This window comes from Mesoplodon densirostris, chromosome 5 (genome assembly GCF_025265405.1).
Source record: "Mesoplodon densirostris isolate mMesDen1 chromosome 5, mMesDen1 primary haplotype, whole genome shotgun sequence".
In the NCBI taxonomy this organism is placed as follows: domain Eukaryota; kingdom Metazoa; phylum Chordata; class Mammalia; order Artiodactyla; family Ziphiidae; genus Mesoplodon; species Mesoplodon densirostris.
This window is the reverse complement of record NC_082665.1, coordinates 53373437-53399923: the sequence shown is the minus strand read 5'-3', so window position 1 is coordinate 53399923 and position 26487 is coordinate 53373437. Positions and strand designations below refer to the sequence as shown.

Sequence of the window (26487 nt, the reverse complement as noted above, 5' to 3'; positions counted from 1 at the left end):
TTTTTAATGAATTTCTGAATGAGTAAAAGCTGGTTTAGTACAGCAAGACAGCACTATAACTTTTAGTTCTTATTTTAATTCTCTCTAATAATGGAACCTTATGTTTATAAACCATTCTGTTTGTAGCTTGATTTGAAGTAAATGAAACATGGAATTGTAACATTTTAAAATTTCTCCAGTAAATTTGTATGTGTGTGTGCACGTGTGTATATGTGTCAGGATAAGTGGAAGGTGAAACAGAAAGAAAGAGGATGGTAAACTGGAGAAAGAAAACACCACAGAAGTGTTTGAATAACTTTTGTGGGAAAATTGTGGGCTTTAATTCTATTTTTCTTTCCTTGTGGTACTAAGCATTGTGTAAAATGATACAGTTAATGTTAACTGTGCTTCAGATGAAAGACGTAATAATTGCAAATAGGTGTATATTCAAAGAATTTTGGAATAGAATATGAGTAACCAGGAAAATAAGTTTTTAACTTACCTATACATATAGTAAAGGTATTTAATTGAAAATGATTGCTTAATGGCTGAGTCCATATTCATTGTATATTTCCTTTATTAAAAAGATTCCTAGATTTTAAATGTCCTAAAAATAACTTGTAGTATTATGGAAACAGTGATAGAATAAGTTCTTGATGTAAGTTACATAAAAAGGAAACATCCAAATGTCTGTTTGAATATAGAAGAATCTGATTAAATAACTTTAAATGCAATTAAGACTTGTATGTTTATGTTAATAAAATTTCTGTTTATAACCCAGCTATCTTTATCCTGATGGGAGGAGTTATAATCCTGATTTAACTGGATTATGTGAACCTACACCCCATGATCATATAAAAGTTACACAGGTAAGGACAATTTCTGGAGACATATTTATAATTAATAAGTATCTCCAAAAAAAAAAAGTACCTATGATGCCTTTGACATAAATAAGATTCTTATACTATAGGTAAAATCATGTGCAGGTATTTAATGCAAAAGATATTTAAGGAATTTTAAGAGTGTTTGAAAAGAAATTACATTACTTTCTGCATTTTTTGGATAAAAGTTTCTGCTTTTAATATTCTTGCTTCCAATATAATATTGGCATTTATATGGGGAGATAGATAAATAAATCCATAGGTAGGTAGATGGATATGAAGGGAGAGCTATAATTTTAGAAAACTCCAAGGAAGATTAGGTTAATTATATGCATTAGTTTTTAGAGTCAAATGAGTAATTGAAGCCTATTGTAGACAATAATTATATTCTTATAAATCCATTGTTGGCAGCCTCATAGATTATGAGTGGGAGTCTAACTTGGTAAAGCCTTTCTTGAGGTTGATATTCAGTAATTATCAAAATCTAAAGATCTTTGACTCTAGATTCCATATACATATCACTTGCATATACACATGAAGATCTATACACCAGGACGTTTACTTTAGCATTTTTCATAAAAATGAAATATTAAAAAATACCAAAATATTCAATCATAGGTTAAATACCATTGTATACTCATACTGCATATACCATAAAGTCTTTAACAGGAGGAAGGTAGCTCTGCGTACTCACATGGGAACTTCTGCATCTTATGTGAAAAAGTTATGTAAAGCTTAATTATGTAACATTTTATTTTGTAAAATTATATTACTTAAGTTCAATTTTGTAAATAATAAAAAATTACCATATATGAACATATGAATGTGCTTTTAAAGAATAAAAATAGAAAAACACCAATCTGGCAACAGTCTTTAACTGAGAGAGAACTTGAATATTTTATTTTACATGTAGTTAAGTTTAAAAATTTTTATAATTTAGATATTTTGTGCTTTGTATAATAATAAGACTGTAATAAAAAGAAATTATACATTTTGGGGAAGACAACATAAGTTTTCATTTTATTTCTGATTCTCCAGACTTCAGTCTCAGTGGTCTTGATATTATTATGTGAAACACACTTCCTGACATGGGTACTGTGTGTGGGCAGTTTTTAAAATTTAATATATGAAAGCTATTTTAAAAATTATTTAGTGATTCCCTGTTTTCTAATATATGTAAAAAGACATGAGACAATTCCTCATTATAAATCCATTGTTTAAAAATTGTTTTTTTTAATTGTTTAAAAATTCATATTCAAGAGTAGCATCATTCTCTTAAATTACTCATAAATATTTGATTAGCTTACATCTTAGGTTGTACTGAATTCTGCAGCTGTGATTTTAGCCTATTTTAATTTTTTTATAATTATAAATTGGCCCTTTGGATTTCATAACCAATATAGATACTTGTCTATTATTTTAGGGATTTCAGTGATATATGATTTATTTTGGATTACTTTAGACTTCTTTTCCATCTTGATCCATTCTCTTGTCTTTTTCCTTAATTTATTTTAAGATTATTTATTATAGTCACACATACATATATCATGGTAGACACAATTTATATGTGAATGTGTGGGTATATGTGTGTATGTGTATCTTTGTATGTGTTTATATTTTCTTTTCTCGAGATTGTAAGATCTTTCATTAGGTTAGGGATTAAATATTGTCATTTATTCACCCTATCCAGGGCCGTGTATGTAGTAGGTACTTACTAGACTAAAACATTGCCTATTTAAACAAATTTTTATTTCTATATTTCCTTTTCTTTGTATCCCTGTTAAATAACATTATTTTTTCATACTTTTTAAATTCTTACCAATATGTTTGTATCTTCTTTGTGACATAGATCTTTTCATTATTTGAACACTGAGAGTTTTACTGTGCGAAAAGCTTCTAAACTAGTAAATCAAGAGAATAGATGTTGAATAAAACAATTTTTGTTGCCGAAATGATGAAATTTCTTGATGGTGTTAGACTGGGAAAAGAGTATGCGAATTAGAGATTTATTATAGAATTTGAAGAAAATAATTTAAACTTACTGACCCTCAGTTTTATTTGTTTTTTTAAAATTCAGTGTATCTTTATTATACTTTGGAGATTATATGACATAATAAATGTGGACGACAGTACCTAGCATGCAGAAAGGCCTTGGCAAATGCTGCTTAACTTCCATTCTGGAATTTCTGCAGATAGCTATCTAAGAAATAAAATTAATGGTCAGCCATATTGCAATTTGACATTAAAATTAGATGAGTATGTGGCATTTACAAAGAAAATACAGTTATTTATTATTGCCTTTTAAAACCATAAGTTGTGTCTCTTAAATCACTCTATTGATGCAGGTACCTTCCTAAAGGAACAGTACAAAATGTTAAATAATCCAAAGTATTCAAAAAGCTTATGCAATTGCTGATAAAATCTGTTTAATTTTGTAGACCAAATTGTGATGACCAATTTAAAACATGTCTTAAATGGCAACATGATCTGACAGGATCAAGTGTGAGGAATTTACTGTAAGTCATTGTATTGAAGAAAATTCAGTATTATCACTTCATACTAAAAATACATTAACATTGCCTTTTTTCTCCCCCAAATTCCAGGAACAATATGAATTATATTGTGAAATGGGTTCCACTTTTCAGCTCTGTAAAATTTGTGCTGAGAACGACAAAGATGTCAAGATTGAGCCTTGTGGGCATTTGATGTGTACCTCTTGCCTTACAGCCTGGCAGGTATAATCAAGATTTAATTAGCAACGTTGATGTCTTCCTTATATTCCCTGTGAATATTTCTCTTTTCAGTTTTCTTCACCTTACTGATTCAGGAAGTAATACTGATAAGTGCTTTGTTTGAATGGTTGTTAGAAAAAAATCTCATGTTTGAATCTTTCATTTATATGATTTGATTTCTTTTTGTTTTTATGTTTCCTTTGCATGTATAACTTAATTTTATTATATTAATCGTAAGGAGTTCTACTTCTGTAACACTGTTGATTTCAGAATGTAACTTATCAGTGTTACCAACTAACCATATTTATATTATTTATCATAGGTCAGATTCTATTTACAGTAGGTCAGATTCTCAAGCAATAAACCCTAGTAGATAAATCTTACGTTGTTGTTTCAACACCTCTCTTCTCCTGAGAAGGTGTGGCTCCTGTCTCACATATGTCTACAGTTGCTCTGTAAGGCTAAAGTAGAATCAGACAGAAAAAGTTTCCCAAATACCTTTAGTTCCCACAGAAACAGGCACTAAATTTTCCAATTTACAGAAGCAGAATTTAAGGTGAGCTGCCTTCCACTCAGTAGGCATTCGATAAATATAAATTGATTTGAGGTTTTAAATTAAGACCTAGGGAATAATTTGGTTTCCCCAAGGGCTTATTTTTTTAAAACTATTTCTTTATCTGTAATAAAGTTTGGAGATTTAAAAATAGATCTTTGGACAGATTTCTAGTTTTGAGTATTTAGAGGATTCACAGAATATTTTGCTCAAGTCATTTTTAAATTGCTCTGTTTAACACAGTCAGTATTGAAGTCAGTATTGCTGATTGGGTTTAGAAAACAAATAATTAAAATTTCAAGCCTTTTAAAAAATGTTCAGTTGAGTGTATCATCGGTATCCCTACCATATTCCTGAACCTTCCCTCCAACCCAGAACCTGTGCATTGCCTGAGGAAGGATGGCTTCAGAGGATCACAAAGGGGCAGTGCAGACTCATAGGAGCGTTGATGTTTGTTGAGCTCATTACTTGATATTAAAATATTAATGATTTTCACATTTTCACAGTCTTATAAAGAGGGCCTCTTTTTTCCTTTGGGGACATTTTAAAAATGGATGAAAAAAAGGGGAAGAACTAGGAAATGAATTACAATTGATTTACATTTTCAAAGCCATTCTGGACTCCCAGACATCTCTGCTACCTCGGTAAAAATTGCTCAACATCCCTACACTTCTCTCTTTCAATATGCATTTGGTTTATATTTTACCTGAGGTTTTCCTTGTTACCGTTGCCCTAATTTCCCTTTATCCCTTCTTGATGCTTGTGAATTTTGTGTAGTACGGGGAGTTGTACTACACAAGTTGGAGGAAAAGGGATGCTAAATATGGCATCAGCAAACTCTAAACATAATCACATGATTGCTATTTAAGTTACGTTAGCAGTAATAGTACTACATACATAGCAGTGTCTTTTTATAAATGAGTTTCAATAAATTTAGTTACACCAATAGAAGACAAAACTGTCGGTTTGCAAGTGGGTTTCAAATGTATCAGTAGAAAGTATTATAGAGATGTTATTGACTCAGTGCCTGGCTGACTGGGAGGGGACTACTTTAGGATGATTTGTTGTACCTGAAACCCATTAACTATTTCAGGGTTAAGTATTAAACTGATAGGGACCAAATGTGTATGTCACCCCTTTAGATTGACTTATGTCCTCAGTGTGGTAGTATGGTTCTCACAGGTATGAAGAAACTAAAAGTTTGCTTTTCTCCCTAAAGAAAACCAGAATTTTAGGCTGGTACAAACTCCCAGCACTCTACCTCCATACATGGCCTGTGTATTTCAGCCCCTTCTCTGGGGGCCCCCAGCTTGGAGCATACAAATACATACATATTGCAGAACTTAGCATCTTCAACTTGAAACTTACCTAGCATTTGGAAGTTAAGAGGGTTAAAAGTCGGTAGCTCCCATTTGGTTGGCAGAACCTTTGATTAGTAAAGATTACTGTTTATAGTGTCATACAAAGTAGTTGTTTACCTTGTGGCTCAGGGTGAGTAAAAGAGTAGGGCTGAATGTAGAGCAAGGAGGTTTTACTTATTTTACTTTCTGTATACTTCTTAAAAGAAATTTATCTTTTAAAACTTTAGGGCCAGTGCTATATATTTAATTTAGTAATAAGTCTGTGAACTATTTGCAATAGGTATGTTATGTGCAAAACACACTGGAGTATTTCCCAGTTGTCATGGCTATGTTACTAACCCTTTGCCCTTTACATCACCACAGGTTTTCTATACATTACTCCGTAGTCTCCAAATGGTGCAGTTCTCTTGCCTGTAGCTAGACAATTCCTTGATTCTCTTCATGGTTTTTCATGTTGATCTAATGGCCTTCTATTAAGATATGTCCAGTCATATTTGTGAATTAACATTTACAATTTCTTTCTTTCTCTTTTTTAGTCTGAAGTACAGTACTTCTTAGTTTTACTTTTAGAGATTGAGGAAGTGCATAAATTGCCAAGTGCTAAAAACTGTCTCTGAGTAAAATTTTAGGAGGAGCTGTCTGAAAAAGTAGTACTAAAGTAGTAGTTGACTAAGTTAAGTAGTAAAAAACTGACAAATTCAAAAGTGCTTAGAAGGTTGAAATAATCAAAATAAATCACACTCATGTCACTAGTGAATAATGTTATTATCCTAATGTAATCATAGAATTTTGCATATAAGTTAATGAAAAATATGCAAAGGCACTATTTCAGCATCTTTAAAATTCTTCTCACACAAGACAGTTCATGACCAGTAAATATTTTTCTGATACATCTTATATATGTCCCTGTAAGCTCTTACCTCCTTGTATTTGTATTATAAGCATTTACAATACATATTTACCTGTTTTTCCTCTAGGATGTGGATTGCTTTACCTGTTTTAGAATTCCTCTCCCCTAGCATGCTACCTCCACGTTGGTAGTTACTCCGTAAATATCTATAGACCCGTGTGCTAGATAATGTAAAGGAAAGAGAAGAATAGGGCTAAGAGTACAACAAATAAAAAGACACTGATATTATAGATCAATTGTGAAAAGCCCTTGTAATGTCTCAGTTCTGTCCATTTCTCCTCTGCAAAGTATCAGTGGACTTTTCAAAGACCTTTTATCATGTTTAAGATCTGACAATGATTCCCAAGAATTTTAAACCTCAGATCCATTTGTTCCATTTAGTAGCTGCTGGGTGATTCCCTTCAACTTTTCACATTTTGGGTTTTTTGCACTTTTTTAATTCCTTGCAATATTACTGGCACTAACCTACAGGCAGGAAGACCAAGTTTCTATGTATTGCTTTTTTACACCGAGAAACATGCACAGTGATCCCTGATTCAAGTTTTCTCTACCCTGAAAAAAATTGTTGGGTCAGTGTTTGAGAATTTCTAAGTGATGTTCCATAGTCTCTACATCTCAATGGGATTTTAGTGGTTAAAGAAGCTTCAACTTTTGAACATTTCTACTTTTGGATAAACTGAATATGTCTACATTTTCATATAGATTTCACACTGTGCTGCCTCCTGTCAACCAACAGATCTGTTTTGGCAGTTTTCATATTTTTGTATGAACAGCAGTATTTGACAGTCATTTAAATACGTTATTGCAAAATGCCCCTGTTATTTAATAAAAATAAGTCTTATGAAGTTATTAATCCTTTTAAAATACAGTTAACAAACACTAGCTATACTAAAAACCTCACATCGTAGCCCCAATGAGCTGCTCACTGGACTTAACCTAATTGATGGTCAGTATGAGGACAAAAAGAAACAAAATTATGGAACATTTCCATAGTTCTGCACTGTATTGTCAAACATTGTATCTAAGCTTGTAGATGTAATTGGAAATGTTATGTGAGTAGTAAGTCTCTGGATATGAGTACATGTAGTAATATGTGTCTTTTTTTTTTCCAACTTTTTCCTTATTCAAAATGGTAAAAAGCTAGAGTCTGTTTTCTAACTTTAAAGCCAGTGTTTTTGTTTTTATATGCTTGCTTGTTTTTTCTATCAGAGAAAAAATTAAGTTTTCAAACGTAATTGTGCACAAGGATAATTTGGTTTCCCTTAACTGGCTTGGTAGAAGCTGACATAGAATATTTCATCCATCAGGCTCCAAGATCTCAAATCCATTCGTTTTCATTTATTTAGCAAACATTCTTTAAGCAGCTTCTGTTTCCCAGGTTCTGTACTAAAGACACAGTCCCTACCCTCAAGAAGTTAAAATTAAATCTAAAAATTTTATCGAGGGGCATGGTACTAATAATCACTTGACATGAATATCCTGTTATCTTTCAAATTTAATTATGGATGTGAGACATTTTTGTTACTTTCTACTACTTCGGTTGGGCATGCTGATATGAAAAGGATTTTAAAGGCTGCATGTCTGCCAAGAAGCTCTGATAAATCAGGTCTAATAGGAAATATTAAACCCTGACCATAAAATATTATGTGTTCAACCACTGTGCATTTTTAGCAAGTAATTCTTCACCAACTTTTCCTTCCATTTGATGCCCTACTTTGGTTTAATTGAAATTCATTGGAGACTTAAACTTGGTAATTAACGGAAACCCTAAGAAATGCACAGTAGAGGTGTCAGTTAGTTGTTATGGGCTGCAAGTGGTTACTCTTTAATTACTGTCATAATGGCCCATTAGTCATGCCTCTGAAGAGGTGTCAGATACTTTTTTCTCCTTCTGAAACTGTTATTTAATAAATTGAACTGGCAAGTCTGAGTTTGCACAGAATACTAAGTAAACTGAGTAATCACCTCTCTAGAGGCATTCTTTGAAGTAGTATCACTCTGGGTTAGGCATTTCTTTTTTTTTTTAAATAAATTTATTTATTTTTGGCTGCATTGGGTCTTCGTTGCTGCGCGTGGGCTTTCTTTAGTTGCGGCAAGCGGGGGCTACTCTTTGTTGCCGTGCACAGGCTTCTCATTGTGGTAGCTTCTCTTGTTGTGGAGCACGGGCTCTAGGTGCACGGGCTTCTGTAGTTGTGGCACGCAGTCTCAGTAGTTGTGGCACATGGGCTTAGTTCCTCCATGGCATGTGGGATCTTACCGGACCAGGGCTAGAACCCATGTCCCCTGCATGGGCAGGCGGATTCTCAACCAGTGAGCCACCAGGGAAGTCTGGGTTCGGCATTTCTGTTCCATCCTTGGCCATGAAACTTGGAGAGTTTTCTTTCACTTCCACACTATTCCACGAATATTAACAAAACATGTTCTTCTTTACTTTGAACTCCTCCGTGTCTTCTTTTCTGTAATGACATATGCATCAGTGATATTGCAGGGTGATCACATAAGGTGTAAAGTAAGGAACTGTTTTTTTGTTCTATTTTTCTTTCCAGGAATCTAGGAAATATCTGCTGAATACAGACTCTAAACTGTGTTCTTCAAATCTTCCTTCCAAAGTAAAAATGGATACACATATGCCAATTGGATATGCAGCCTTTGTTTGAATTATTGCCAAGGACTTTAATTCAATTAAAAGCAAAGTTAATTTTCCTCTGATTATTCCTCCTGCATATTTTTTCAAAATAATTTAAAGGAAAGATATTGGAGTATTCAAAATACTTTGCAAAAAGTCAGGAGATGAAAATTAATAAGCTCTGATTTTAATATGACATGTGATTAAAGAGATTTATAGGTGTACCATATTTAGAGAGCATGACTGGGGAAGAAATGTGTAACTGTCTAAGAGAGGTGAGAAGCCAGCTCAAAGAATCATATTCAAGGCACTAAGAAGTAATCTTAATATATCTGTTTTCAAAAGCAACCAGCCTTTAAATTTCTAGCCTCAGTGAGGCTTCATAACCTTAGTACTACAAATAAAAAAATATTTGCCTTTAAGAATGTTATAAATTAGTATTTGTCCTTGATTATATGTTATGTCTTTTTGTGTAAATGTGATAAAGTGTTGGAGCTCCTCTTTCACTTTGAGAGTCGTGTAAGGGCTATGGTATGTTTCCTCAGCTATCTTACTTCATTTCTTTGTTCTTGAGACTATTTTTGTAGTAATTATACCAACTGGAATTTAAGTAGCACTTTGGAAGGCTTTGAATTGATTTATCTCACTTTAAGATATCCCTTAAAATGTGCATTCTCTCATTATACCCTACAAAGAAGATGAAATGGCTTACCCAGTGTCACACAGCTGCAATTGGTGGGTATAGGATTCCATTCCAAGCTTCCAGATTCAGAATGTTTATGCTTCTTTCCTGATTCACTATTTTCATGGTCCTTCCAAATTAAAACCAGAAGAGTCTAGATTTGTCAATGTCATCTTCCTTTGCACACCATAAAAGAACACCAAAACCAAAGATCTCTCTCACTGTTACTTATTCTAAGATCACTATTAACTATCCTCATTCATTCTTTATAGCAAGAAGTTACTAAGTTTTTGTGGGGTATATTGTGCTCTGAAAATGCTTAGTATGGACCCAAGCTACTCTCAGTATATGTATGTGTATATGTATCTATCTAGTTATTTATCTATAATTGTTTCATGTTTAGAAAAATAGATTTATGGTAACTTCAAATCTGTGTGAAGTATAGCAAGGTAATGTACATTAGAAGTTACTGCGATGGGAAACACACATATAGTAAAAATATACTCATGAAATGAGTATATGAGACTCATGAAGTCCTATGTATTCTCTAGGGCCCTCCATTTTTATTGTATTTGGGGGAAGGCATGAAATGATTGAACTTAAAGTGTGCCTTCAAGTAATTAATCATCTTGGGAACAAAAGAAATTGTACTATATATGATGTTTATCTTTGAAAAAATTAAAAGAGTATTTATTTAAGAGATAATATTGATCTGGACAACATTTAAACAGAAATACTATGGAAGGTGACTGATACATGATGATGATTATGATGATGATGATGAGATGATAGTGGCAATATTTATTTGGATCTTTACATAGGGTGTTATTGGGGAATGGGAATTTTGGAGGGAACTTAAATTTTTTTTCTATTTCTCTGTCAATGTTAATTTGTTCTCAGGTTACCTAAAGTTATATTTAATATCATTAACTTGCAGTATTTATGGTTGCCAAATGAGTCTGAGTAGTTTTATCATGAGCATATTACATAGTTAAGTTTCAGATGGTGTAGAACTCACTGATAACTTCTGTCTCATTTGGTTTGGGAGGATTTATTTGAGGAAGTGAAGTCTACTGAGTGAATTAGAATGGATGGAGTCCAAGTACTTCCTCTTTCTCAGAATGTGAATATGTTGGGGACTAGAGAAGGAGTTATGTATTGGTCCTTCTTCTTCATTAACATATGTTCTGTGAGTTTGCATTAAGTGTATATTGACAGAAACATTATTTTAATTATTGAGGCACAATCCTGAAGAGTTAGGTATCTATCGAAGACATTCTTCATATGTGTTTAATCAACCATCTGACAGAAATGAGGGTGGAGTACCAAACAGCACCAAAATTTGAGATTCTGAGTACCAAATTTGACAATATGGTCAAACTTAATTTGCATATGACAGTAGTCAGTTTACAGAGAAAGTGGTGGGTGAAGTCATATTAGAGGAGGCATGTTGTGTGATCTATGTTTTCAAATCAAAATGGAAGTACATTGCAGCTGGATTTTGATCCTAGTAAGTAATGTAAACGCTCAACAAAGATAAAGCTTAACAGAAAATATATTTTGTGACATATACTCATAAAGCAGCTACTCTCATATCAGTAATTTGTATAGCATTAAACCTTAAGGTAGGAGAGATGGCGAAAAACCTAAATTCAGTTTTAGATGAACTGTCCCCAGTCTTTTTCTTGTACCATCAAGATGCTATTATTGCCTTTCACCTCCTTCCCTTTCCAAACACAATCTCGTCGGTTACCCTTTATCAGGAAATAGATCACATAAACCAGAAGTCATCCTTAACCAAACAACATGCAAACTGACCCTGGAGGTTCTAAGGAAGGCTTTGAAGGGGAATACAGTTGCTTATGCATTCTAGCCACTGTACTGAAAAGTAATATGACTTTAATTATTTAGATTGAATAGATTAATTGTAGTTATGATAACTGTATTATACTTAGGTCTTAAAAGATTTTCTGGTTTTTAGGTACACATACTAAAACGTTTACAGATGAATTTATGTAATGTGTAGGATGTACTTCAAAATTATCCAGGGGTGGAGGGAACAAGTAAACATATAGCTGAAACAAGATTGGGCGTGAATTGGGGGGGGGAGTGTGATGAATTGGGAGATTGGGATTGACATATATACACTAATATGTATAAAATGGATAACTAATAAGAACCTGCTGTGTAAAAAAATTAATAAAATTCAAAAAAAATTGGGTGTGAATTGATAATTGTTTAAGTTGGGAGATAGGTACATGCATATTCATTACACTTTTTTCTCTGCTTTTGTTTATGTTTGAAAATTTATGTAATAATTTAAAAAAAAGTATAAATGCATGAAGTGTCTACTTAGGGCCCAGAGTACAGCTTTCCATCCTTCATGCATTAAAGACACAGGGAACATCAGCTCTTTTATATTTTAATTTTTTACTTAGTGGCATTCAACTTACTTAAACTAAAGAAAAAAACTGTACACCCATTTCTCCCACCACCCACTCCCCCACCTCTGGCAACCACCAATCTGTTCTCTGTATCTGAACTTATTTTTGTTTTGAGTTAATTAATTTTTAGATTGCACATGTAAGAGAGATCATATGGTATCTGTCTTTCTCTGCCTTATTTCACTTATATAATGCCCTTGAGGTCCATCCATGTTGTGGCAAATGACAAGATTTCATTCTTTTTTATGGCTGAATAATATTCCATTGTATATATGTACCACAATTTTTTATCCATTTATCCACTGATGGACACTTAGGTTGTTTCCATATCTTGGCTACTGGAAACAATGCTTCAGTGAACATGGGGTGTGCATATATCTTTTCTAATTAGTGTTTTCATTTTCTTCAGGTAAATATCCAGAAGTGGAATTGCTGGATTGTATGGTAGTTCTTTTTAATTTTTTGAGGAACCTCCATACTGTTTTCCATACTGCCTGCACCAATTTACATATCCACCAACAGTACACAAGGGTTTTCTTTGTCCACATCCTCACCAACACTTGTTATTTCTAGTCTTTTTGATAATAGGCATTCTAATAGGTATGAGGTGATATTTCACTTTGGTTTTAATTCACATTTCCCTGATAATTAGTGATGTTGAACATCTTTTCATGTAACTTTGCCATATATATATCTTTGGAAAAATGTCTATTCAGATCTGTCCATTTTTAAATTAGATTGTTATTTTGTTTTTGTTTTTGCTGTTGAGTTGTCTGAGTTCTTTATATATTTTGGATATTGGCCTGTTATCAGGTCTATGATTTGGAAGTATTTTCTCCCCTTCAGCAGGTTGTCTTTTCATTTTGTTGATGGTTTCCTTTGCTATGCAGAAACTTTTTAGTTTGATATAATACCACTTGTTTATTTTTGCTTTTGTTGCTTTTGATTTTGGTGTCAGGTTCAAAAAATCTTGCCAAGACCTATGTCAAGGAGCTTACCGCCTATATTTTCTTCTAGAAATTTTATGGTTTCAGTTCTTACTTTCAAGTCTTTAATCCATTTTAAGCTAATGTTTGTGTATGGTGTAAGATAATGGTCCCGTTTATTTATTTATTTATTGCCATGTGGTTGTCTAATTTTCCCAACACCATTTATTGAAGAGACTATCCTTTCCCTATTGTATATTCTTGGCTCCTTTGTTGTAAATTAATTGACCATATATCCTTGGGTTCATTTCTAGGCTCTCTATTCTGTTCCATTGATCTATGTGTCTCTTTTTATGCCAGTTCCATACTGTTTTAATTACTATAGCTTTGTATTGCTGGGCTTAGGGCCACGAATACCACTTTCCATTCTTCATGCATTAAAGATGCAGCGTACATTGGTTCTTTCTCATCTTGCTCTTATATATTAGAACTATCTGTTTGAAATTATCTTATGTAGATCCGTAGGAAAATTCACTGCAGTCACACAGTATGGGTCTATTTTGACTTATAATAAGGGGATTTTACGTGTATGACAACCTATATTGAAAATGTACTTACATTTAATGTTCTTGTTATCAAAGATAGGAGAAAGGTTTAGCTTTCCTTAAATATTTGCTACTGTGTTAGAAAATATCAGTGTAAGATGGGAGAATTATGTATCACTTTTATCATCTGTAAAATGATGGAGCAAATAATTGAGTTGCCTTGAAGCTCACCAGACTTGAGCACACGTGGCAGTAAACATCAAAGGATTTTGTATTAGCCTGTCTGTATCTCTTCATACCACCTTAGTTCAACTATTTTACCATTCCAAGTTTCTTTCCCAAATTATGTAGCAGTAGATGAATATGAAATTGTTGCAGTTTCTTTTCGTTAACCAATCCAGAAAGCATTTGTTTTTCTTTTTTTGACAATTTGTTTGGCAAAGGAGATGATCAGTTTGTTAATCAGTGATGCTTGGGAAAGAATAAACTATGTACCACAGAATCTGCCACAGAGTGTATGCTAAGTAATTGTCCAGTGAAAGGAGAGAGAGTGTTACTCCACCACTGATCAGAGTATCATTGGAGGGCAAGTAGATCACCACGTTCCCATGATACCAAGTGCATGGGACAATCTTAAATACTGAATGGTTTCTTTAAAGATGTTAGCTCTTTTCATTCATAGTCTCATCTCTAAAAATGATGCTCTCATGCCATTTCTGCCTTAAAATGATCTTATAAGTTTTACAATTTTTTAAAATAACATACTAGTAAAGTCAGGGTATAATGGGGAAACAAAAATATGGCGGTGAATGTCATATACCATCTATCTCTAAAAGTCAGCATTATCTGCAGGGCAAGAAAACAGTCTTGTCCTGTTTCTCTCCCAACTGTGAATTCTTAATGTAGTTAGTTTTTGAGAAAGGGAATTGGGAGATTTTCAGAAAACTTCAGTAATTACCAGTAAGTGAATTTCTGGCGCAAAAGTATTTGCACAAATCTTTTTTGCAGTATCTAGTTTGAAAGCAAGATGAGGTGCAAAACTTGATATCTCACATAGTATTACATTCCATATGAGCTGTGTCAGGATGACAGGCTCTCAGGACAGATGATGATTTCTGAAAATAAACTTATTTTTTCCCACTGATTGCTTATAAATCAAGGCTTTAAAAGACCTAGGCGATTAAAATGGAAATATGTAGCCATAGTTATGTGCACAGGAACTTTTCCAGAATTGATTTTGAAATGGATGGTTCTAATTGATACTACTACTTTATTTATAATTAATTTTTATCAAAATATCCTTTTTATAGAATGTTTAATTAGCACTGGTGCCTTTGGGTAAAGAGGGACATGATTCAATTTCCAGTTTTCTGCAAGACTCTAAAGTTTTGATACATTAAAATTGTAAATGAACATTCAGTAAAATAAAGTTAAGCTCCTAACTTTTTGATTTGTCCTAAATCAACGGTTTTTGTAATGAAATTTTTCTTCAAAAATTTTAAATACTGAACATATATTTTGTTGGCTCCCTGTTCTACTCTACCACCTTCAAGGTAGATCTTCCTCCACCCCCACTGCCTACCCGAAAACCTATTTTTTGCAACTTCTTTTTATAGTAGAACTTTGGCCCCTCTCAGTAGTGTTTTATTTGAACAAAGACCAATCAGCTCAATTTTTGTGTTTGTTCAGGAGTCAGATGGCCAGGGCTGCCCCTTCTGTCGCTGCGAAATAAAAGGAACGGAGCCCATAATCGTGGACCCCTTTGATCCAAGAGATGAAGGTTCCAGGTGCTGTAGCATCATCGACCCCTTCGGAATGCCGATGCTGGACTTGGATGACGACGATGACCGGGAGGAGTCCTTGATGATGAATCGGTTGGCAAATGTTCGAAAGGTAAAACTAGAAAACAGGATTTTTTCAGTTGTTGTGTGGATATGAAAAAGAAATGATGCTGTCGCCAGTTGGGTATGACGGAGTGTGGGTTTGGGAAAGAAAGATTCTGGAATCAAAAGAAAGGTGAAGATATAAGTAATGTTGAAAGGCTGATGGAATCATAGGCTGAGAAAGAACTAGACTAATCAGAGTGCTTTCGCTGGTTTTAAACTCCAAAATGAGAGATGGTGAGAGCTTTTGTATAGAGAAAAACATCATCTGAGACTGGCAATAGCACATCTGTGAAGAAAAATTTAAGAAAGAAAATTATTAAAATTAGAAGTGATGAAACTGATGAAAAATAGTCTTTGTTGAAGTCTAAAAGAAGTGTCTGATAGTTACTTTTCTTATCAGGAAAGCCAGCCTTCTGTTTGGCTATTAAGAGGTCACATAAGATTTACCTTTATGAATTTACCATAGTCTGGGGTTTGCTTATCAATATTGCAGACTCAAAAAATTAACTTTGTCAGTTCACTGGGAATGGATGCTGCTGCCATGGAGTTTATGTAACCAAGCCCACGAGAGACTAGTCAATGAACCAGAATGCCAATTGAGTAATTAACAAACCAGAAACATAATGATCAAGAGAGCTAGACCCTGAGCTATCAGCCTATTCTCTGTACAAAAAGGTACATGAAATTCAGATTACACTCAGAAGTTTTTTGCTCCTAAAATCAGAGAAATGGCAACGAGTGTTATGAAAGCATCTGCACACACAGTATGAAGGTGCCCCCATTCCTTCTGACGGCAGGCGTGGCTAATCAATCATGGTTCTCATTCCTGCTGAGTTCACACTTGGCCTGCACAGCCTTATAGAACCTCCACTGCAATTCATTAGGATTTGGCAGGTAACATGCAGCCTATTTGCCATCTAGGTAGAATGATGATAAAGTATAATGGCAGCAGATTGTATTTGCCATATGCATCCGTCTCTGTGGTAGGGAAACACTGGTGCAGGGAACAGATGAGGTGTTTTGGGGGTTATCCGTTCTTTACGGCTGTGTCAAAATTTACTTCTTGGCCTCCTGCATCTTCTGTGTTCCAGTGTTCCATGCTCACCAGGTACTTATCCTTAGGATTTTTAAATAACAAATTTCCACATATGGAGATATATTAATACCCTCAACATGGCTATTCTCAAATTCTGCTTTGGTCTGGGGTGATTTTTATTATTCACCTCATTGGTTTTTCATAAATGCCATAATTTAACTCTCATAGTCATAGTTTCTCTCAAGAGAAACTACTCTTGATTCTGTCTTCTAATGCTGACAGCTACATTCAGTTTTTACTTTTGAAGTTTGTGATCCCTTTGGCCCAAGAGATGGAAGAAAGGAAGTAGTTATTCCTCAGTCACCCTAAAGGATGAACAAGAAAAAAAAATCTCAGATTGAAACAGGGAATTGAGACTTGATTTTAAGATGAGCTCAATCAGTAACCAACATTAATATGTATATGAGCAAAACTTTTTCACATTTTATTCTCTCAACTTGAAGAGGTAAATATTCTTCTCATTTTCAGATAAGGAAATGAGGCTCAGACTAGTCATGTGACATGGCTACATTAGGAGGTTGTAAAGCCAGAATTCAGTTGTGTCTGCTGGATAAAAATACAGTGATATGTCTAACACTCCTTATGTAGCTTCCTTACATGCTGAGTGATGAAATGGTTTCTACCAAGTCAGATTGTGGACTGTATCCTAAAATATTTGTCATATAACGTTATTTTAATAAAGTAGTAACATTTATGATTTCAATGAGCTGGCACTGTTCTGTGTTCTTAAATCCTTGATCTCATTTACTCATGACACCAATCCAGTAGAGAAGCTACTGTTACTGTCCTGTTTTACAATGGAGGAAATTGAAGAAGAAAGAGGTAAAATAACTTGCCTAAGACCCCAGTACTACTCCAAAGCAGAACTGGTGCTTTTTTCCTAACTTCAGAACTGTAGTTATGAGCCGTCATGCAATACACCTCTTTTCCCCTCTTTGGAACATGCTGCACACATTGTACTTCATAGAGTACAAGTCTCTGCTCTCTGAAGGTCTTTTCAGTTCTGTAATATAATGTACATCATGAGTAGTTACCAACTCCCAATGAAATGTTAACCAGAAGTTAAGAATAATTTGAACTGTGGTCTGTTGGTATTAACCTGTAAAGATATTTATGCCCTAATTGGTGACCAAAAACCCAAGCAAATTCAATTAGGCCCTGCTAATTGATATATAAAAAACTATTACAGCTGTTTTTCCATATACGCGCTGTATGTGGCTATTTAAATGTAAATTTTAAATAATTAAGATTTAATAAAATTTTAAAATTTTGTTCTTTAGTCTATTCAACATAGTTGAAAGGTTCAACAGCCCCTTGTGTCTAGTGGCTACCCTGTTGAACAGTACAGATGTGGAACATTTTCTGTAGGTATTGAAATGTCTAGTATAGATAGATATTAATAGAAATAGCTAATATCCAGTAGATAATTATATTGGACAGAGCTTTATTAGATCATTCCTGCAGGTTCTTATTAGAAGCAGCTAGGTCTTGTTGCAAAAGACCTATTCTTTTAATTTAGTAACCTAATGGTCTTAGCTTGGTCTGAGTATTTGACTGTGATCTAGCACTAAAATCACCAATCTGTGCCATTTTTGTTTTTCTGTGAGCTAATGATAATTTTACATTTTAAATGGTTATATATTTAAATGATTTTTTAAGTACCTACATAATTTCCTTGATTTTGCATCTTGGCTTGCAAAGCCTTAAATATTTACTATCTGGCCCTTTAAGAAAAACATTCCAGTCCTCAGGTCTAGGGCACCTAAAGCATCTAAAGAATGTTTATTGAATGCATGGATAATAGGGAATGACAGAAAAGTATCTGAGAAACATACAACAGCTCAGGTAGTTCCAGTGAATAAGGTGGTAGTGTTTTATAGCTAGGAAAAAGGCATTTCAATTTTCTATACTAAATGGGCTTTCTTCCTTCAGTGATTGCTGTCAGGGGACGGGGAGCCGGGCCTTAAGAGTAATTCTTTCAAGAACTTGGTACACCTTACTGCTTTGGGGAAAATGGAGTTTACCCTGTATGAGTTTGGGAAAGGTTGCAGTTTCAGCCTGATTTCCACTGAATTAAGTTGAAGCTTGAGCTTTGCTTCAGTAGTAGCACTGACAATTGAAGGGAATCACTGGTAACATAAAATGAGCACAGGACATTCAAAGGTGACTGGTGGTTTTCCCTGATCTTTCACACACTCTCAAACCATGCATGTTGTGTTCCCTCTGGCACACTGGTGAGCTTTTTTTTGAGGGAGCTGAGAGGTTTTGACAATGATCTTCTCTTTAGTTTACCCAAAAAAGAGAAGGCTGCTGCTGCTCTCAGACATTATTGTCCCAGCAGTCAGCAGTGTCATTTAACAAAGCTTTCACTCGAGTCAGTGTCATTTCTATACTTTCTTATGACAGTTAGAGATTGGAGAAATTTAAAGAACCTGTAATCGTTTAAGTTGAGGAATCATATTTCAATTAAATGTATTTATGTGCACTGATCTGCCTCTAGTCAATTTTAAACAGATTGTGAATTTTATAATACTTCGTAAATCACTGCCACTTAATTTTCAATAAAACCTAAATTTTACTGTAGATACAAGCATCAATTCTTTCTGAATAATCGGAAAAAACATGGATATGGTATTATGCTCTCATAATACTTTATAGGTACTTCTACTTCAGGAGTTACACTAAATTGTTATGTTTTATTTAGAGGACTGTCTTCTCCATTAGACTATTAATTCTTAAGGCCAGTGCCAATATCTTATTTATCTTTGTGTTTCTTGGTACCTAGCATTTATTAAGTGAAATAACAAATGCACATGCATGTTCACATGGTCTGTGAGGGCAGTGGCCTGATTTTGTGCATCTTTTTCATTCCAATCTGAAGATTGAGTATATCTGTACAAAATACCAAATTATAGATTCTATTCAGTTCTGTCTTATAGATGAGGCTATGAACAAATATCACAGATCACTTTGACACAGTAGCTCTTCTACCTGATTTTCTTCCATTCTGTTTTTTTCAGTCATTCTGTTGCCTCATTCATTCATTCATTTGAAAAACATTTCATTCTCTCAACTCCACGAGTGACTGTCAGTCATGGTCCAGCAAAAGGAATCAGTTTTCTTTTATCTGCCATTTCAAATACTCATCTCTATCTTTCTCCTCTTTTATGAGCAGGTTGATGACTATATTGTGAAATTGTTTCTGTCTGTCTTAAGCATATTGCATTCTTTAAATTAGTAATGCTTCCGTCATAGCATAGAGAACTGAGCTGTTTGTATATTCCTGTTGCCATGGAGTTTATAAATAGTAGCATACTGAACATATAGAATGTAGTTTTATTGTTTGTTTTATAAGTTTATTTAGTAATGCTAATCGTACAGAAGCAAATAGAACCTATAAATCTATAATACAGTGTATTGGTTGCCTTTCTAGATATAGGCTATTTTATGAGTTTCACTAGAAGATGTTGCAGGTTTTGCTTGAAATTGTACCATTGCCTGAGTTCTCAAGCTGTCAGAATTTCTAGGATAAATGGATCTGAGTGAGCCCTTAGAGGAAGTCCAGGGTGTGATTGATAAGATCACATCCTTCTCTTTGACTTCAGTCAGATCAAAGCTAAGAAAACATTTCTATTGCTATTCAGAATTTTGTTTCATTTTGCCAAAGGTGTACAGAATCTCAGCAGTTCCTTAGCAATTTCTTTGATAGAAAATGTTATTCATGAAACACATAAATTACAAACAAATGAAGATTTGATACAAGATATGTTGACATGCTGACCTAGTGTATGAACTGAGATTAATTCCTTTCCTCTTAAACATTATATTTTCTTAAAACAATATTTAAAATTTTAATGAATGACCATACAAGAGGAAAAACAGGTGTGACCAGAGGTCAAAGGAATTATTCTTTCTGTATCTTTTTTTTTTTTTTTTTTTTTGTGGTACGCGTGCCTCTCACTGTCGTGGCCTCTCCTGTTGCGGAGCACAGGCTCCGGACGTGCAGGCTCAGCGGCCATGGCTCATGGGCCTGGCCACTCCGCGGCGTGTGGGATCTTCCCGGACTGGGGCACAAACCCGTGTCCCCTGCATCGGCAGGCAGACTCTCAACCACTGCGCCACCAGAGAAGCCCTTTCCTTTATCTTTTTTTATACATTCTCCTAATGCTGCCATCACCAATTAAAATACATATTGCTAATTGATAACTTAATATATCATCTAATTCTTGCTTTTCCTAATAATGTGGGAAGAAAGTATCCATAGTACTCCTGATCCTGAGGAAAGAATTCATGTGTATAGATCACAGTGTTTTTGCAGTGTTCTTAGGCGACTGTTACCTCTTTAATGTGACTTAGATTCCAACCACAGGGCTCAAGTACATGCTGGAGCAGTAAGGACAAAATCTACAACAAAAGTGAAGTTCAGAAATAACAAGGCATTTGAAATGTAGAACATGGTTCTCAAGTATGGGCAGTTCTACCTCCTGAGGGTATTCAGAAATATGTGGGGACATATTTTGTTGTCACAATGACTGAAAGGTCGAGGGAACCACTGATATTTAATGGATGGGGTCAGAGATGCAAAACATCCTGCAACCGTGGGACAGTCCCACCTAAGAAGAATTATTCAGACCACATGCCAATGGTCCTCACCTCTCCCGCTGTGCAACACGGGCAGAGTCATGGATGACAGTGAGCAATCCAAAGTCACAGGTTGATTGTTTGCCATTTAATTGCATTTTGTTTACTGATTTTCTTAAGGTTCTCCATGCAGAATAGTAGCATTTTCTATATTAGTATGTGAATATCAAAGAAAAAGACTAACCTTGTCCAAGTTCAATGTGATGATATAGGGCAGTGGTCCCCAACCTTTTTGGCACCAGGGACCAGTTTCGTGGAAGACAATTTTTCCACGGACTGGGGCCAGGGGCGGTCATGGTTAAGGTGGTAATGCGAGCGATGGGGAGCGGCTGATGAAACTTCACTCGCCCACTGCTCACGTCCTGCTGTGGGGTCCGGTTCCTAACAGGCCACGGACTGGTACCGGTCCACGGCCGAGGGGTTGGGGACCCCTGATATAGGGGACCTTGGAGACACTGTCACATGTTCCTCAAAAACAGTTTGAATATGTAGTAGTTTAGGAGAAGCTAGCACTTGAACTCTTGTACTTAGTTTTGGGTTGGCCTCCTGGGGTGTAGACTGTGAGCTCATGGTGGGCAGAGGCCGTGCCTTGCTCTTCTTTTCATTCTCAGAGACTTGCATAGTGCCTGACCTATGTTATATGCCGTTGAGAAAGTTTTGTTTTTCTTTTTTTTCATTGAATGATCAGTGGTGACACTGTTCTTAACTGTACTGTTCTTCAGAGAGCTATGGTCCCTGGAGTCCAGCAGCCTGAGTTCATGTTCTAGTTTTGCAACTTAGTATCTATGTGCCTGCATTGGTTATTTAACTCCCTGTGCCTCAGGGACCTTGTCTGTGAAACCCTACCTCTGAGAGTTGAGGTTAAACGAGTTAATAAATGTAAAGCCATTGGAACAGTGCTGGTACATAGTAAATGTTAAGTATTAGTTGTTATTAGCATTATTTTTTATATAGTGTTATTTAAGACTCCTACAATATTGCTGTGCTTCTGAGAATTAAATATCAGTATTTTTGAGATGTCTATGGAAGTATTTTTTCTTTTAGATACTATTACCTGTCATTGTTTAGGAAGAAATAGACACCACAACCGGATTGGTTTGGCAAGAATTGGTTGTATTTCTTTACTGTATTAATGTATACATAATTATGATTATATTACATGACCACATTAAATTTACTGTACAGCTATCTTATAGATTTAAAACTCAGAGAAAATGCAACATTGCCAACATGTCTGCTGACATATTATTTTAAGGACTATGTAATTTAGATAAGCTTACAATAGTCTTATTTTCTACATAAGTAAATTAAAATGATTAAGTACAGGGAACTCTAATCAATACTCTGTAAATGACCTATATGGGAGAAGAATCTAAAACAGAGTGGATATATGTATATCAACTATACTCCAATAAAAATGAATTTTAAAAAATGATTAAGTATATATTCTCTAAAGTAGGGTGAAGAACTTAAGTAACTAAATAACAATTGCTTATTGTTCAAAGCAACTGTTAACTGGCATTTTGCCAGCAACAGGGCTTTCACATGAGGGCATTTTTCAGTGGCTAAAGTTAATTCCCTTAATTCCCAGGATGTTCTTGTTTCTCAGCCATTTTTATGGAAATATTTCTAAATTATATGTCACTCTTCCCTGACTTTTCAAAATTGGTTATGCGGCTGAATGAACCAAAGGGCATAAGAAGCCACTATAATCAACGTGACACACTTCTTCAGGTTTACGTTTTGCTACAAGATTTAAGGGGAGGTTGCATGCAGACAGGGGAAACATAACTTTGAATTAAAATCACGTATATATTTGGATTAGAATGCAAAACTCATATACATGTTTAAAGCAAAATATGAAACTTCAAAAGAAATTTCAGGGTTATAGAGGCTGGTCACAGGCTAGGAGATTATGTCGCTCTTATAAAAGGTACTTCAGGGAAAGGCAGTATAGCTCTGTGTAGCTAATAACGTTTAACATTTTAATGGAGAGGGCCCTTGGGGTTATTCCACTTACGAGGCTGTTTGCAGTTCTTTAAAGTAGACCCTACTGCAGTTTTATTGACCACCTCCCTGTCAAACCTCAAAGAGAGCTCTTACTCCAGTTAGCTCTTACTCTGTATGTAAGTTTCTAACCATTTTCCTTCTCTTCATTGCTTCGAATTTGTCGTATCTAAAATTTTTACCAAAGTTATTAGTGGAATGTCAACAATAATAATAATTTAAAATAGTGAACCTCAGTTTACACACAAATTTAATGTCCATATTCTTAGTAAGCTAGCAAGGTGCTTATTCCTTGTTACTGTTCCTAGAGGGAGAAATACAGCAGAGTTTTTCCATTGAGGTGACTTTTCTTTTTTTCTTTTTGGTTGGTTGGTTTTTGTTTTTGTTTTCTAAGACTGTTAGAGCAGTTTTAGGTTCACAGAAAAAATTGAGGGGAATGTACAGAGATTTCTCATGCACCCCCTGCCTCCACACATGTGTAGCCTCCCCATCATCAACATCCCCCACCAGACTGATACATTTGTCATAACCGATGAACCTACATTGACACATCATTATTGTCTAAAGTCCATCGTTTACAGTAGGGTTCACTTTTGGTGTGGTACATTCGTGGGTTTGCACAAATGTATAGTGACATGTATAGTATCATGCAGAGTATTTTCACCGCCCTAAACATCCTCTGTGTTCTGCCTATTCATCTCCCCCACCAAAACCCCCAGCAACCATTGATCTTTTTACTGTCTCCATAGTTTTGCCTTTTCCAGAATGTCCTATAGTTGGAATCATAGGTATGCAGCCTTCTAAGATTGGCTTCTTTCACTTAGGAATATGCATTCAGGTTCCTCCATGTCTTTTCTTGACTTGATAGCTCATTTCTTTTTAGCACTAATAATATTCCATTATCTGGATGTGCCACAGTTTATTTATTATCCATTCGCCTACTGAAGGACATCTTGGTTGCTTACAAGTTTTGGCAGTTATGAATAAAACAGTTATAAACATCTGTGTGCAGTTTTTTGTGTGAACATAAGTTTTCAGCTCCTTTAGGTAAACACCAAAGAGCATGATTGCTGTATTGTATGTTAAGACTATGTTTAGTTTTGTAAGAAACCACCAAACTGTTCCAAAGTGGCAGTAGCATTTTGCATTCCCACCAGCAATGAATAAGTGTTTCTGTTGTTCCACATCCTCATCAGCATTTGATGTTGTCAGTGATCTGGATTTTGGCCATTCAAAAAGGTGTGTAATGGTATCTCGTTTTAATTTACATTTCCTTGATGACATATGATATGCAGCATCTTTTCATATATTGATTTTCCATCTGTATATCTTTGGTGAGGTATCTGATAAGGTCTTCGGCTCATTTTAAAATCTGATTGTTAGTTTTCTTATTGTTGAATTTTAAGAGTTCTTTTTATATTTTAGAGAATAGTCCTTTCTCAGATGTGTATTTTCCAAAGGTTTTCTTCTAGTCTGTGGCTTGTACTTTTGTTATTCTCTTGATAGTTTCTTTCACAGAACAGAAATTTCTCATTTTAATGATGTCCAGCTTGACCATTATTTCTTTTATGGATGGTACCTTTGGTGTTGTATCTAGATGATCTTGTATTTGGTGGTCACTTTTTAGATTTCTCCTATATTATCTTCTAGGCATTTTATAATTTTGCATTTTACATTTAGGTTTGTGGTCCATTTTGAGTTAATTTTGTGAAGGGTATAATGTGTATGTCTAGATTTTTTTTTTTTTTTTTTTGCATGTGGATGTCCAGTTCTTCAGCACCATTTGTTGAGAAGACTGTCTTTACTACATTGTGTACCTTTGCTCCTTTGTCAAAGATCAGTTGACTGTTTCTGTCCCATTGATGTATTATATGTCTATTCTGCCAAAACCACAGAATCTTGATTAGTGTATCTTTATAGTAGGTCTTTAAGTCAAGTAGTGTCCGTCTTCCAACTTTGTTCTTCTCCTTAACTATCCTGTTGGCTATTCTGGGTCTTTTGTCTCCATCTAAACTTTAGAATCAGTTTGACCGTATCTGAAAAATAACTTGCTGGGATTTTAATTGGGATTGCATCCAATCTATAGATTAAGTTGGGAGAACTTTTCTTTTTCACTCCAAGTTTCTCCCTAAATTCCTACATATAGAGACTTTGAAGTGTGACTGTGGATAAGTATGAAATGATTGTACTGCTCTTACACCATGTTCCTCATATAAGCATTTGTTATCTAAAAGGGAACAATGGTACAGTACTCCAAAATAGACAACATAAGTCATTTATACTTATATTACAAATTACACATGAATATGTGTACATGTAAATGGTTCTGTAATGGATACCTTCTGAATAATATTCTGCATAGGCTGTTATTTTAAAGTCTTGATTTTGTTATGTTCACAAATGAATATGAGCAGAAGGAGAACCAAGAGGATAGTTAGTAGCAGGAAAATATTAGAATATTTTATTTTAATTCTATTTTATTAGAATGTTTTACTTAGAATATATTTTATGTGATGAAAGTTTTATCAATGTCCTTCATTAATTTTCATGCATTTAGAGAAATGTCATCCTTTTCATCATCCTTATAATACATGTATCTATCTTGTTCAGATATGAAAATTCATAAAGTAAAAATCTTCTTAGAAATATTATAAAATTGACTTTGATTATCTCTGGGATTGTCAGAACTCTCATCTTATTAGTAATTGGAGAGGTTTTCTCTTGTCCTGTTTTTAATAATAGCCTGGCAGGGTTTGAAGTTTCTTACCAAACGTTTTGCCATTTCCCTAATAATGGATCCTATTAAGGCTGTTATAAAATCGCTCTTTAAAAGCTATGGATAAAATGAAGAGTGACTAAAATAGAATGAGTCCCTGATTATTATTGGTAATTGTGGAGCATGCTGAGATGGGCTTTTGACTACTTACTTCTTGGGCCTTTTCTCTCAGGATTTTCTGTTAAAATTGCAAATTCAGATTTCTCTATTCCTTATGGTAGTCATTCGCCTCCTATTCTAAGTACTGAAGAATTCTGTAAATTTTGTCAGAAAAAATAAAGAATAGCATTTATTCATTTCATGAAGCAAAGGGTTTGGAAAAATTGGTGAATATGTAGATATAAAAGAATCAAATGTGGTCTTTAAATCTCTAGAGCACCAGGATTTCAGCTTGTTGAACTTACTTATCAACAACCAGCATTAAAAAACTTAAGAGAAATTG

General features: G+C 34.6%; 1 protein-coding gene across 3 annotated transcripts in view; it reads left to right on the top strand.

Annotated features, from left to right (window-relative positions):
* Window positions 1–26487, top strand: part of CBLB (Cbl proto-oncogene B) — a 208714-nt gene that overhangs the window by 124634 nt on the left and 57593 nt on the right. For all 3 annotated transcript variants that reach the window (XM_060098741.1, XM_060098742.1, XM_060098740.1), the window contains 3 exons: window positions 761–848; window positions 3464–3595; window positions 15329–15532. In XM_060098741.1, the coding sequence (XP_059954724.1) occupies window positions 761–848; window positions 3464–3595; window positions 15329–15532 (424 nt within the window). The remainder of the gene's footprint in view (window positions 1–760; window positions 849–3463; window positions 3596–15328; window positions 15533–26487) is intronic.